The sequence below is a fragment of the Atta colombica genome, unplaced genomic scaffold (assembly GCF_001594045.1).
Source record: "Atta colombica isolate Treedump-2 unplaced genomic scaffold, Acol1.0 scaffold198, whole genome shotgun sequence".
In the NCBI taxonomy this organism is placed as follows: Eukaryota; Metazoa; Arthropoda; class Insecta; order Hymenoptera; family Formicidae; genus Atta; species Atta colombica.
The window spans coordinates 944108-958517 of NW_017259291.1; the positions used below are offsets into that span (position 1 = coordinate 944108).

At 34.8% G+C, this 14410-nt stretch overlaps 1 protein-coding gene across 1 annotated transcript in view; it reads right to left on the minus strand.

Moving 5' to 3' along the window:
- LOC108686906 overlaps positions 1-14410 on the minus strand; it is a 273422-nt gene that overhangs the window by 7429 nt on the left and 251583 nt on the right. Inside the window, exons 12-14 of the mRNA XM_018192414.1 lie at positions 7000-7118; positions 1731-1909; positions 291-449 (exon numbers count right to left, since the gene is read on the minus strand). Coding sequence (XP_018047903.1) covers positions 291-449; positions 1731-1909; positions 7000-7118 — 457 coding nt within the window. The remainder of the gene's footprint in view (positions 1-290; positions 450-1730; positions 1910-6999; positions 7119-14410) is intronic.

The window sequence follows — 14410 nt, forward strand, 5'->3', positions numbered from 1 at the left end:
GAAGAAAAAAAGGAATTATCTTGCTAAGAGAAACGATATGATAAGCATAAGGGACCATTCGCAGAAAATTGCGTACATCGCAAGCGATATATTTTAACGACATCGCCGTTACAATATACGTTTTTGCGACAATGCGGAGGATATAAAAGTTGCGGTAATAACGATAGCTTATCTCGCGGTATTCAAGAAGCAGAAATGTTCGTGGAAGCGGCTGCTTCGTCGAGGGCGTCAAGACACTCATTCGATACGAGGGCCATGGAATAAAGTTTTTCCGCAGTTCGCGCGCTTACCTGATAATTCCCACAGAGACAGGTGACAATGTGTCCGGTCTCGGAGACGAGCAGGAGGTGGTCCATGCTCTCCAGAGATTTGCTGACGCAGTGGCAGCCGCTGTCGCCGCACTTGGTCTCGCACGGGTTGTTTGGCATTTGCTTCGTGCTACCCTTCACCTGCAAACAGAGGCATCAGCGTTCCAAAAAGTGTAAGTAAAAATCTGTACGGACGGAAGGAAGCAGGTTAAAAGAATGGCAAAAACGCGATTAATTAATTATCGAGAGATATGCCATACGTGCAGTTTTCAGTTAATTGTTCGCTGTCTCTCCCGTAACTGACAAGAGACTGACAAGAGACAAGATATCGCAACGGTCCAGTATCGATTTGGTTCTGCTCGATATGCTGTTTAACATACAAATTTAAGAAACATATTTTTTTATATATTCCTAGTTTGAGATTTAAGAGTTGAAACTATTTCTCAAAGTTAACGCTTGTATACTTTTGAAGCTTCCGTGTATAATATTTTCTTCAAAGAAATCACAAGGTTTGAGTTCTCTGTGTTTTGACATATAGTATTGTTAAATGCTTTTAATTATGTATTAAGGCACGGAGATAATCCGCAAACCTTGTAACTATTCAACGTTTATATTTGATTCTAAGTAATTATTTGAAACGATAAGATATATAAAAAATGTTTTAGATGATCCTTTTATAATACTTTTTGTACATGCAATGATACAGTGAAATCTCATTTTTTTTAATGAGATTTCGCTCTCTTGAAGTGAAAATTCATTCTAAAAAGAATGAAAATTGTCACTCTTTGTCAAGAAATGAAATGTTTTTACTTTTTTCAAGAGTGCATTTTCACTCTCTTAGAGTAAAAATTTCACTGCAAGCAATTTAGAGTGTAGTACCTTTTTTTTTATATGTTATAATTGTATATTTAAAGTTTTCAAAAATCTAAATTTCTAATATATGTATACATCGTGAAAGGATGAGTTATATAAGAGCACGTAAGAGATTAAAGTTGCACAATTTTCCCGGTTGCAACGGATTTGCAACACAGATGCGACGTTCGTATCGTTCAGCATGGGATTACAGTTGGTATGTTTCCAGGAATTCAATTGTTGCACTTTATCGTTCTCGCAAAAGTTACTGAAACCCGTGGCTGAAACCGTGATCTCGTCTTTGGAATCGCGTCTGATCCCGCGGAATATTATTTCTACGAGGATTAAAAGCTCGCGCTACGAGTACGGATAAAAAGTTTTAGATTTCGAATTCTAAAACTCGTGCGATATGCACGAGAGTTTTTCCTTTTTTAAGTTAATTTACAAGCAAGAATTCTTGTTTACGCGAGAGACGCTGCGTCTAAAACTGAATAAATTGATGAGGATTTAATTCCTAGTAGTCGAACTTAAACGGACGATAGAGTTTAGATATTTCATCGGGAAACTCACGGTAATGACCACCGATTGGTTGGGCGCCGGTATAAAGTGCTGCCTGCACTTCACTGGACCTTCCATGGCGAATAGCCGATGTGGTTCCGGATGCACCACTGAACCTTCCACCGGCGACGTCAATCCGTAATATTCGACGTCGCACACGCTGGCGGGCTGCTGAGTGCCACCTTCACGTTCTGCATCAGATGAAAATGTTGCTTGTAAAAGCGTCGAAAGGAAAAGGAATTATTTCAATTAAGAGAAATAATTCTATTTTCGAATCTTATTACTTAAAAGTATTAATATATAAATTTTTGCAAATACATTTTATAACATATATATTTTTATATGCGTGCCGATTCGATTTCCAATTGAAATTGTAAACAAGAACAGATATTATAACATTCCAAACTCAGGCAGAAGCTTGCATAATGCTTATATAACGAAAAATCGGTGTCACATTTTACAAAACTTGCAATTAAAACTGCATTGCAATGTGATATTCAAATCATTGTAAATCATATAGTCATTAGTGTTAAAAAAAATTATAAAGATTTAATTTCTGTGCATAAAATATCCTGAGATTTTTATTATTCAGTATAATTTCTTATACAATAATTTAATTATAAATAAAGCAATGGAGTTAACATAAATGACACGGAGAGAAATATGATCAATAATTGAAAAAAAAAATACAAATAAAAATTATATCGATAAGAATAAATCAAATAAGAGAAAGAATATTCCTATTTTCGAAGCGCTTGATGTTTAATAATATGCAAATTTTTGCAAACATATTTTTCAGTTCCATAAACTGCGCACTGATTCGATTTATCGGACTTGAAACGCAACCGCATTGAATTTGCAGAAATTTACATATAAATATTATTAAGATCCACTTCGACTAAAAATAGGATTTTTTTTTTATTTGATTAATTTAATTTAAATATAAAAAAATAAGATCTTGAGATTTTTCCGTTATTTATAACTTCTTGTGCGACAAAAGTTTATTATAAAATTAATAAACATACAGTTATTATAACATAAAGTTATTATAATAAGTGGAACAAAATATGATGTAACGCGAAACGTAAAAAATTACTATTCGCTCGAGATGTCAATCAAGAAAATTACCAAGGCGATCTGAAATATAAAATATTTTTATTTTATCGCACACTTTGTTAAACTCTCACGGGACTCTCACTCATGTAACTTTCTTCTCTTCGCCTCTTAGCTTAATTTTTTCCCGCAAGACAGTTTCTCGCAGTCAGAGGGATATATATTTCTGCGAGTTATAGGTAAGTAAACGCCTTACGGGCACTTTCATTTCAAGTCTAAGTTCGCTCCGCAGACGGGATTCTCTCATTCCGTTTCTTACACGGCAATTTCGCATGATTATTCGCGGCAATTCGGGATCGCCTGGTTGAATTTCAACCCCTTTCCTATAAGGAGATCGGTCTCCCCAGGCATAAAGTTTTATGTTCCGCCGGATCGTACTCGGTGCGAGATAAGGAATTCGAGAGGAGATCGAAATTCGAAAATGTTCGATCTTGATATTCAGCGGTCGCCTTCTTGAAAAGTAAAGGAAAAAAATGAACAGTAACGTTGAGAAATGGTAATATCTCTATATGGGACGTCATCATGAACGTGAAATAAAAAAAGCTGACGAACGAGGTCGATTCGAATGTGATCGAGTGCGCTTTATTTCTCCTTTATTTAAATATAACGTTGTCATTTAAGACTTGAAACGCCGGTCGCGGATGACTGTACTCATCGATCGTCACGAATTGAATAGAGAGATACTGTGAGAGGCATGAGTGCATGGCGTGTAACACGTGTAACACGTGTAAACGTAATAACGTCGACCGGCGACACGATCACTCTCGTCAATCACTGGTCCCATCGACGGCGATAGTTTGTCGTCAGGTATGACTTTTGATTCTTGTCATTTACGCTTTTTTTTGTAATGGTCCATGATTGGATCTAGTATATGCCGCTCATACGATTGTTGTAATCCAGGATGGCTACCGGCTACGAGCGAGTTCGGTAGCCATTTCGTAAACATAAAAAAAAAATCGAAACGAGAATTTGATGTCGACATGATGTGTCGTAAAATTCGGTCGACGTTTAAAATCTCATCGATATCAAAATTCAATTATTGCTGTCCGCGTTTCGTTTTGTCCGTTAAAATTTTATCTCGCGCACTATTAGTTTGTGTTTCCAAAACGCTTGATCGATTTTAATTTTCGACTTTAATGAAACCAAGTTAAATTGATGAAAAAGAGAACAATAGATCCGATAAATGGAGAGACTTTCATACATTATGTTAGGCAAAAAAAAAGTAGATTTTTATTTTAAGTAAAGAATTAAGTATAATATTAAGATACTAACTAATTTCAGAACGAAATTAATTTTTTTCAAAAATATATTCATATTATTTTATATTACTTTTATACTGCTTTTATATATACTACTTACTAATATATGTTCTATATTACTCATTATGGGCAAAATGTTATATGGATAAAATTCTATAGGTACTGAAAATCGCGGTGTATACACGCACCATCATTCCCGCTTTGAATTTAGATTTGATGCTTTCAAGACTGTGATACGCGGGAGTCCGGCTTTACTCGGCAAAATAGATGTAACAGTTGCGAGCGAATAATTATCCGACCACGAATAATTACGAGTTGCCCGATTTCGAGAGCGCGTATAATATACCTGAGATCTCATTTTAATCTCCGGGATTGCTTAGCCAAGGAAAAGGTCGTAGCTACTTAATCGGGGTTAAATCTAATCTTTGAAACGGGATTAAGCGCGACCGCTGTTTTTGCGAGGACGGACGCGTCGATATCGTGAATGTGTCCTCCGGCAGCCAACCAGAATCCCTCGGTCGAGTGCCAAGCGAATTTCAGGATTACCATTCGGACGTGCCTACGTTTATCCGATTAAAGGGGCCAGAGGAGAGGACCGAGCCTTTGACATCGATATGCCGAGGCGTATTTACGGTAATTAGTTACTCGTAATTAGCGGTTTGAATGTGCCGCAGTTGACTACTCGAGAAGCAAAAACCCGATTCTGAGATGATAAAACTGCGGACGCAACTTGCGCTGATCACGAAAATGTTGTTGACATTAGTCGTGTTCCAATACATCAATAGTGAAAACTTATAGTTTACGCCGTATACTATAGATTTTCGGTATTTCAAAATAAATTTACTCATTCTAAGACAAAAGGTAAAGATTTACTTATTTTTAAAATGAAGTCGTTAGCACTGCAAGCTTCACTCTAATTTAAAGTGAAATCGCCTTCTCATTAAAACCAACTGACTAACTCACATAAGCGATCTGATAAATTTATTCTGTAAATTTTTGGTGCTTCCACATAATTCGCAAATTGCAAAACGTAATTCGCAAATGCTGACGCAGAATGATCACCATACGCACATGAAAACTAATCGCACGCAATGAAAAAATAAACGCGAATCTTCATTCTGCGTAATGCATTTGCAAAATTTTTTTTTACGATTTATGAATTATATGCATTTTTACAGAATGAATTAAAAACGAAATCTATGTTAAAAATACAAAAAAATCACATACGTAAATGTGAATATATGCTGTTCAATACACTCAGTGTTCTTTTTCCGTGTATTCATTCATTTTAGAACGAATAAATTTATGATATGTTAATAAAACCTGAAAGATATATAGTATTAATCTATAAATATCCAAATGATACTTATGGATAAATTATACTTTTCCTGTGCTTGATAAAGTTGTACTTTGAAGTAGCTCGGCAGCGTCGAATTATTTAATGAAATATTCTTTCGTAATAAACATCTGCAAGTTACATGTAATTTCTCACTCAATAATATAACTGTAATATATAATATCACACGGTTTGTATTACAGTTATATTATTGAGTAGGAAATTACATCTATCAGATATATTACATGTAACTTGATGTTTGCTGAGTCTCTCATATAGAATATTGAAATGAATTCTCACTTCATTAGAGTGAAACGTGTCACTCTTTTTAGAATTGAAGAATAAATTCAAATGAAGAGTGAATTGCACAGTTAAAAAAAAATGAAATTTTATTCCACTTCGACTGGCAGTATTTTTATTATACTTGGAATGACTTTTTATTACAAAAGAGTGAGGTTCCACTCCAAAAAATTTAGAGAGCAGTATATATCGGCTCACTATTATCGAGCACTTTTCGTTTACAAAGGTTGCGTTCAGCGGACAAAGTAGTTTTGCAAGTGTAAGATCTTTTAATTGTGATTGATTATATTGGGTCAGGAAAGTTCGTGCCGACTAAACTTATATAATTTAATAAATGTATACTAAAATTTAAATCTTCTACGTTTCAATTTTCCTTCAAAATCGGCACGAACTTTCTGGACAATCCAATATATTTAAATTCGATGAAAAATTAAGAATAAGAACCAATCATATTAAAGATACTACAACAATAGGAAAGCTATTTTTTCTGCTAAACACAATAAAAAAGTACTGAGCAAGCATTATCATCACACATATTGTCACATTGGCGAAGATAATGTATTATTAGTATATCGAAAGAGAGCAACATAATTCTTAATTAACTCTTTGATGCCATACACTACGAGAATGATACATTTGGAAAGTATGGCATATCCAACTCAATTCAATTACTAATAACTTTCATAAAAATAAATGTGTTGTAAAAAATATTTTCCTAATTGAAACGCCAGACAATGAGAAATATCTTTATTAATAAAAAAGTTATAAGTAATAATAAGAAAAAATATTGGAGAAAAAAGCTAGGTATGATATATCCAGAGTGACATCGAAAGGTTAATAATTCTTAATTATTTATTACGTGTAATTCACTATTTAAAAAACTCGACGGAAAGATCTCGACGAGAGACATCGAATTATAAGACAAACTTCATTGCGCGATCTTTTTAGACTTGAAAACGTAAAACGAGGAAGCTTCTTCGAAGCGCGTAAAGAAGCGCGATTGCACTCGTAACTCGTAATGAACAGAAGAAAAAATAAAAAGAACGAAGAAACGAGTAAGAAAAAAGTGAACTATATCGGGCGATAGAAGAGCGTGTTTCTCACGATTTTGCGACATTTACGCGCGCTGACTTGATTCCTCGGCGACGACGCACATCATAATCCAATTTCCGACGTTGCAATCTTTTTTGTTTCGAGTTTCTGCCAAGTTTGCCGCGTAGCAAACCACCGCATTTGTTCCCGTCCGACGATGACGCTCCCTTTTACAGCTTACCATCGTGAAAGTAGTACGAGACCTCCATATACTCCTCGTCGGTGGGGCTGTTGGAGGCGCGCGTTAAAACTACCGTCATGTCCCGACCGTTGGAAGAATACCTCTTCGGCTCTGCGTACCTGGAAAAAAGGAATGGAAAAAAGAAACGTCATTTGCGCGTTCGGCTTGAAGTGAATCCGTAGCGAGGGATGGTTTTCCCACGCTCCTTTCGTGAGAGCGGCTCGTAGTTTTTCGGGGTCGAAACTAAGATATAAATCGAACTCGCCGACGAGCAAGTGCCGTCGAAGATAGAAACGAACGACTGTTTTAATCTTCACACTGTCGATCGCTATAGACGATGTTGAAATGTTGGCGCCTAGGCACTTACATCTTACTCCAAAGTATAGATTATAGATAGAGAAACTTGAACGCTGAAATTTCAATTTCAGTGTACAAGGAAGATCGCTTTGTAATTATTAATTTTACGGAGTTGACGGTCTATTGGATTCACTTAATTATAAATCCCTCAAAAATATCAAACAATTCAATTTTTTTTATGTTCTTTTTTAAAAATTTGAATTATTCTTATTAACATATATTTAGGATATATTTTTTTTTATACAAATTATATCATTTTGTCTCCTTCATGGGAAGAAAAGTTTTGATTAAACTAACAAAAATCAACAAGACTGGTATTTATAATAACTAAAAATTCTGTTTGGTTTATTATAATATCATTCTTATTGGACTTTTTTTGTTAATTTAATCAGAACATTTTTCTCAGTGTTGAAAAAGATGTTCTAATTAATTGGTACTCCTTTTAATTAACATAAATTAAATAGATCTTAGATCCAGTGTCAGTAAACTACACTAGATATCAATGACGCAATCCTTTTAAAAATAATATTTTATTATTTTTAATTTTTACGTGTGTCAAAATATAAATAAATTCATTTTTGTGATTAGTTTCAAATAAACAACATCTATATTAATGCACTTAATAAGTAATAAACTAAATTTAATTCAAATTTAATAAGTTTTCTTGAGTTAAATTGTTTAATTCCATTGTTTTAGTTAACATATTGAATAAAAGCAATAGCGACCAAGAAATAATCAAGAATAACTCAATTGGATACAATTTGAATACAATATGACATATGAATTTAACGGTGTGTGTTATAAATTTTAGAGTCAGCTTCAGAGAGTTAAGAGACTCTACAAATAAATTGAACATAAAATAAAGATCCTGCAATAATGTATCTCCGACTTTATCTCGGGACACATGAAATTTATCTCATTGTGAACGATACTCGTTAAAATAGCGGAATAGCTTTCATCACAATCGCGCAATCAATACGAAGGAACAGAGGCGTCCGCCGGAGTCGTACTATGAATAATGATCGATCCGATTTCCGCTTATGTATGTTACAACGCGTATACATGTATATATGTGTACCAGGTGTGGGATTTGTGACACTTTTCATCGAGGACATTCGGGCCATGCGAAAACTTCGACACGAATTATTAATTCGATCATTATGACGAAGGATGCACCAGAGAGCATGACGCGCATGGGTGCGAAAGGGTGTTCCGCAGAAGTTATATTGGCGCTGGGACAAAGCACGATGTAAATCTTACACGTAAGACTCTATTTTCTCTAGGCAAAGTTGTAAATGGACGTCTTGGGAACCGCCCTCGATAGTCGGCGCGCGCGAGAATTGCCTATGAGTTAGTTTTGCAAGATAAATCGAGCACCCTTTCCACTCCCGCCTCCTCCTCGATGCCACCTCATCGATGCCGTCGCCTGACGGCTGTGAAAGGAGGATCCCTTTGTCGCTCGAATGAGCGTCAGAATTACGTCATCAATTTTCTAACAGTAACCTTCTCGCGCGAACAATATCGCGTCAACCATTCGAAGTCGATGACATTCAACATCTCTTTGGGCAAGTTTATCGAGGTCTCCATTAAAGTAGGTCAGAACTTTTTGTTTAAAACATTTATTGCGAGAAAAAAATGTAGCATGTTTCATTTGACATTTTAAAATTTGATTAAAATTTTTCAATATAATTGAAGTAAATTAAAATAGATATGCACAGTAAATTGTTATTAAATAGAATAAAAATAGAAAAACACACACGACGAATTATCCAAATTTAAAAAAAGAAAATCTTTAATTTTCAGCACAGATAACTGAAATTTAATAAAATTCAAAATGTGAGGATATGTATAATTTATTTAAATTCTCATATTCTGTGAGAATTTCAATAAATTATACATATTAAATTAACGGATTTGGTTTAGATTTAAACATTGATATTCTGGAATGATCATATTTGAGTATGTTTAATATAAGATATGAAATTTATTGATTAAGTTTTAAATAGTAGTTTTATATATTCCTAGAATTACGTCAAGTGGTTCTCCCATATGTGCAATGCTGAATTGTCGCTACAGAAGCACATGAGTCCCAAGTACCTTGCTATTTGTAAGCTGTATTACAAGCCAGCGATATGATTATCGTGATACCTTCCACACGCGGAATGGTAGTTTACTTTATTAGCACGCACAGGATAAAGCGATGATATGATACGATTGATCTGTGTCGGTTCATTGACTGCTCCCGAGCAGGGAACACGGGGGATGGCTTTTAGTTGGACATGGTGTGCGTGAAGATTAAATTACTTGATGGCTACCGGATTGATCCCCGATGTATCTTGCGTCCATGCACGGACGGACATTAAATAGAGCGCGCTCTGGGCAACTCACTTGAATAATCGATGCCCGATTAGACCCTTATGATCCTTTGTTCCCAGCGGTGTTGCGCGCGAATGATATGATTTTCGTTTTTGGTCGTCGATATCGTTAATGCGTCGTCAATGTCATTGCTTTTTCTTCACACACAGGAAAATTATGTTTCAAATTCCCTTATGATTTTAAGGACTATACACTATATCGTTAAATTATACTTTGAATTATTTTGAATTGCTTTTAAAAAGGCGTCATTGCTCAATATATCATTTAATTTAATTAAAACAATTTAATTCAAGAAAAATATATTAAATTTGTTTTTTTTCTCAAATTTAGTTCAATATTTGCTAAGAGCATATATTAATATAAATGTTATTTACTTAGAAACTAATCATAGAAATGGAATGATTTACATTGTAATACACATGGAAGTTAAAAATAAGAAAATTTATTTAATCTAAGGAATTGCTATCGCTCTTTTAAATTAAAAGTGTAAATTAAGTTAAGCTATAAATTGAATTGAGTTAAAAAAAGAAATGTTTTACGTTATAAAAAACGTCATTTTCAAAGTTTTATCCTATACGAATCGAAATAACATTGTACTATTTTTGTGCTGTGATACGACAAAGTTCAAAGCCCACTTTCTTAACTTTATCGAATTTTCAGATTGCGAGCTTCTTACTTCGTTTTATTTTGCATCATCTTAATGCCGTTTCAGGAGTATCGCGGGAGAAGTGAAAGGCGGCGGCCGGAAATTCGGCTCGAGTCGCGCGATGGGAAACGTGCCCGGCTACAAGAGAACGAAGAACGTGCGAGGCGGATGAAGCACGGGCGTTATTTCGCATGAATTTTTACGAGATTAGCCAACATAAAACACGCAGGAGTCCCATAGGCACGTACGTACGTACGCTGCATCCGGACTACCTGCTGCTGTTGCTGCTGCTGCTGCTGCTACTAAGCATAAATCGTCCTGGGACCGGCTGGTACTGGAGCGGCAAACGTTAGAAATTAAAATAGATTAAAAACTACCAGTGGCGTCAGCAAGGCAGCGAGGTGCAACACGCGCGTGACGAATATCGCTCCTCTTGGAGGTAGAAAGTGGAAATGGTCTTTTCTTCGTTTCACGACCGAGCGGAGAGAGAAGCCCGTCTCCTGCCTGTGGTCTCCACAGTCATCACCGCGTGGATGATGTAGTATGTGACTTTTTTGATTTTACTTGTCTTTCATTTGGCAAGATTCGAACATTCATCATTTGATGAGAATGTCGAAAGATTTTACGAATTCTGTATCTCATAAGAATATCTACAATTCGTAATTTCGTTATGTATTTCTATTCATATTCTGTACAATCTCACTTTTCTAGATGATACATTGAAAAAAATTTTTGGTTGAAAATGGACGAATTTGAATTTTTTAATTAAATTTATTAGAATTCTAATATTTCTAGTTGAGATAACCGGAATTCTAGTTAATACAATATTTCTAGTAAAATCTACTAGAATTCTTATTTTCACCAGAGAATAATTATATCAATTAGAATTCTAAGTTATTTCAACTAGCATTCTAATTGATGTAATTATTCTCTAGTAAAAATAAGAATTCTAGTAGATTTACTAGAAATATTGTAGAATTCTAATAGATTTAATCAGAAAATTCCGATTTGTCCATTTTTCATGAAAATTATTATTTAATTCAACCAGACCATTTTTCTTGATAATACTGCAAGAATCTCTCACATTTTAGACAAATATAATATCTTAAATGTGAGAGATCCATGCCGTATATTATCATCTAGGTCTATTCTTAGATAGAAATGAAGACCTCGCCCTTGTACATTATATTGTAAAATTTGTTTTCCAAATCTACTGGGAAAGCTTCCGAGTTGGGAAACATGTACAGGTATATGCGCGTAAGGTTATCACAATATTTCAGACGTTTTACCGCGCGCATCTGTCGATCGGGGAGAGCGAGAAGCCAGGTATAAGCCCGGCGAATCGATCGCGTACCATATCGGTAGCGGCGAAATCTCTTCTGGGAAATCTCTTAACCCAACTGTGCATCCCTCGTTTGGCTATTCGTTGGTCGGTCCTCGTTCTTTTTGCACTGGCCGCATCAAGTTCGCCCCCGATGCAACGGGGACGGGAGTGGGCGACAGACATTTCGCGTCCGTCCATTTCCCACGGCTTGCATAATGCATGCGGCCGCTGGTTGCTTCGACGATGCCGACGACGACAACGATGACGACGAGGGGACGACGTCACTCTCTCGAAGTCCCCTTTGTACTTATTTCTCCGATCGGCCGGACGGAATCCTAGTTCGTGGGTCACCGCCGACTTTCAGCCTCGAGAGGAATCACACGATACCTTTGTTTGTCGTAGCTCGACCCTCCACAGTCTCTTTCCACGGCCGATTGGTCAACACCTTGTCTCCGGAGGCTTCAACATCGAAGCGCCTGCTTGGTGCTGCATATGGGATACAGATCGCACGGATGCACGGTGGAATGGATTTAATCCTTTTCCTCCCATACGATAATATCAAACTTTTTTTTCTTCATTGTAAATAAGTTATAAGAACGCGTGCAACTAGTTTTAATATTTTTCCTCTGCGGCTTACAAGGAGGTGTTTTAAATTAGGTGTTTCAAATCATTAGATTAGATGTTTGTCCATTAGATTTAAACGCGGTAAATGAAGAAATGACCAATTAAACGACAAATCGGATAATTGTCGGAATAAAGATCTAAAAAAAGATTTCTTCTATAAAAATTTCGGAATATGCATCTTGTCCTCTTCACGTGCTACGTCACTGTTCAATATGTATGGGTAAAAATCTTCTTTCAAATATCTTTCTTGTCACGTTTTTCATTTGATATGACCTCTATTCTATCTCCCTTGAATTCTTATCAGGCATCTCATTCTTACATCGATATCTCGACTTTCTCGGGAAAAGCACACGTATTACGAATAAAAATTTCTGTTGTAATAATTTATAATGTGATGGATGTAGATAATTTCAGATAAAGTAAAATGTGTAAAATATGAAAAATTAATATCTCGTTTTATTAAATGTTTCATATTTTTAACAATAATAATATTCAATAATAATATTCTATGTAAATACATTATATGTACATTATTTTATTAATTTAAATTTAATAATATCCACGCAACTCTCTTAAATCGCGTAGTATATTTAACTTGTCATATAATTTCTATTTACGAACAATTCGTTACTGCAAAATAAAATAAAATAAATCTTTATCTGCCTTTATATAGTTTTAATGATCCAAATTTTTTTCCTTTTGTCGATATTTACTCCTAATTCGTCGGTCGTGATAACATTTTGTGTGATCAAACGCTGCAAGTCATAAATTCTAGAAAGCGGAGTATTAAACGTATTAGCCAATATTCTATCAACGCCCAGCACACGCTTGCATTTATTATTCGCGCGCAGTAAATCGATCGGCATTAAATGTTTATGACATCGAAAGGACCGCGTTCATAAAACACGCGTATCAACGTGAAAACTGAACCTGCCGCGCGCAAGAATTTGAACATAAATGATATGCGACCGGAAAAGTTAATTTTCCTTTGAATGCAGGAAATACTGGGCTACGTATATAAAAGTTACGTGATTTTCGTATATATCTTTGTGGTATATGAAAATAAATATCTGCCATGTCATTAAAGAAATTCGTAAGCAGCCATGCTCAGTGCTCAGATGTTAAATTTGTTTGTACACGAAAAGAATTTTCTGAAATATTGAAAAATTTGATTAAATCTGAAAATTTTACTGAAACATCAAAATAATTATACTGTAGAATGTTTAAGAATAGAATGTTTGATGATAAGATGTTGCAAAAAGTTTTTGACATGCTAGCAACTAGTTTAAGCGTCCTAGATAATTATTTTGATTGTCCAACAAAATTATTTTCAGATCTGTATCTAGTTGCTAAATTTTTAGATACCACAGCAAAATCAGTTTTCATACACTGTGAAAATTTTTTAGTTTAAAATAAACGAACTAGAAGATTTTGATTAATCAGTATTCTGATTATTTCAGAAATATAATAGATTCAACCAGAAAATTCTGATTTGTTCAATTTCAACCAGAATTCCAATTAATGTAATCAGATTTTTTCCAGTGTACAATATTTCTAGAATCAGTGATACAGTGCATACTATGTACATTTTATCAGAAACGTTATAGAATTTATAGAAAAAAAAAAAACAAAACAAAAATATAAAACGCCAAATTAAATAGAAATTGTATAAATGTTACAAAAGCTATCAGTTTTTTCCGCGGGATATTAACGCTCGTGTAAAAAACAATATATATTCGTTTCATGCGGTCTTCTAAAGTTATTTAATCAAACGCGAGAGAATTTATTACGTAATTGGAAGATTCCCCCATCGTAAAAATCATGCTATTATAGTAACGTTACGAGTGAAAGAACGTGCGCAACTAGCTGTTTGAATTTATGTCACAAATTTTTGTTGCGTTTTTTTATGGGTACATTCTCTCTGCGACGATATTGGAATTATATTTATCTTTCTTTCCCTGGGAATAGTTCAGCGAAAGGTAAACAGAACTCTAAAAATTTCGACTACATTGTTATTGCGAAAAAACTAGTTTATTAAATATATATATGATAAACGTAATTATACGTATATATATATATATATA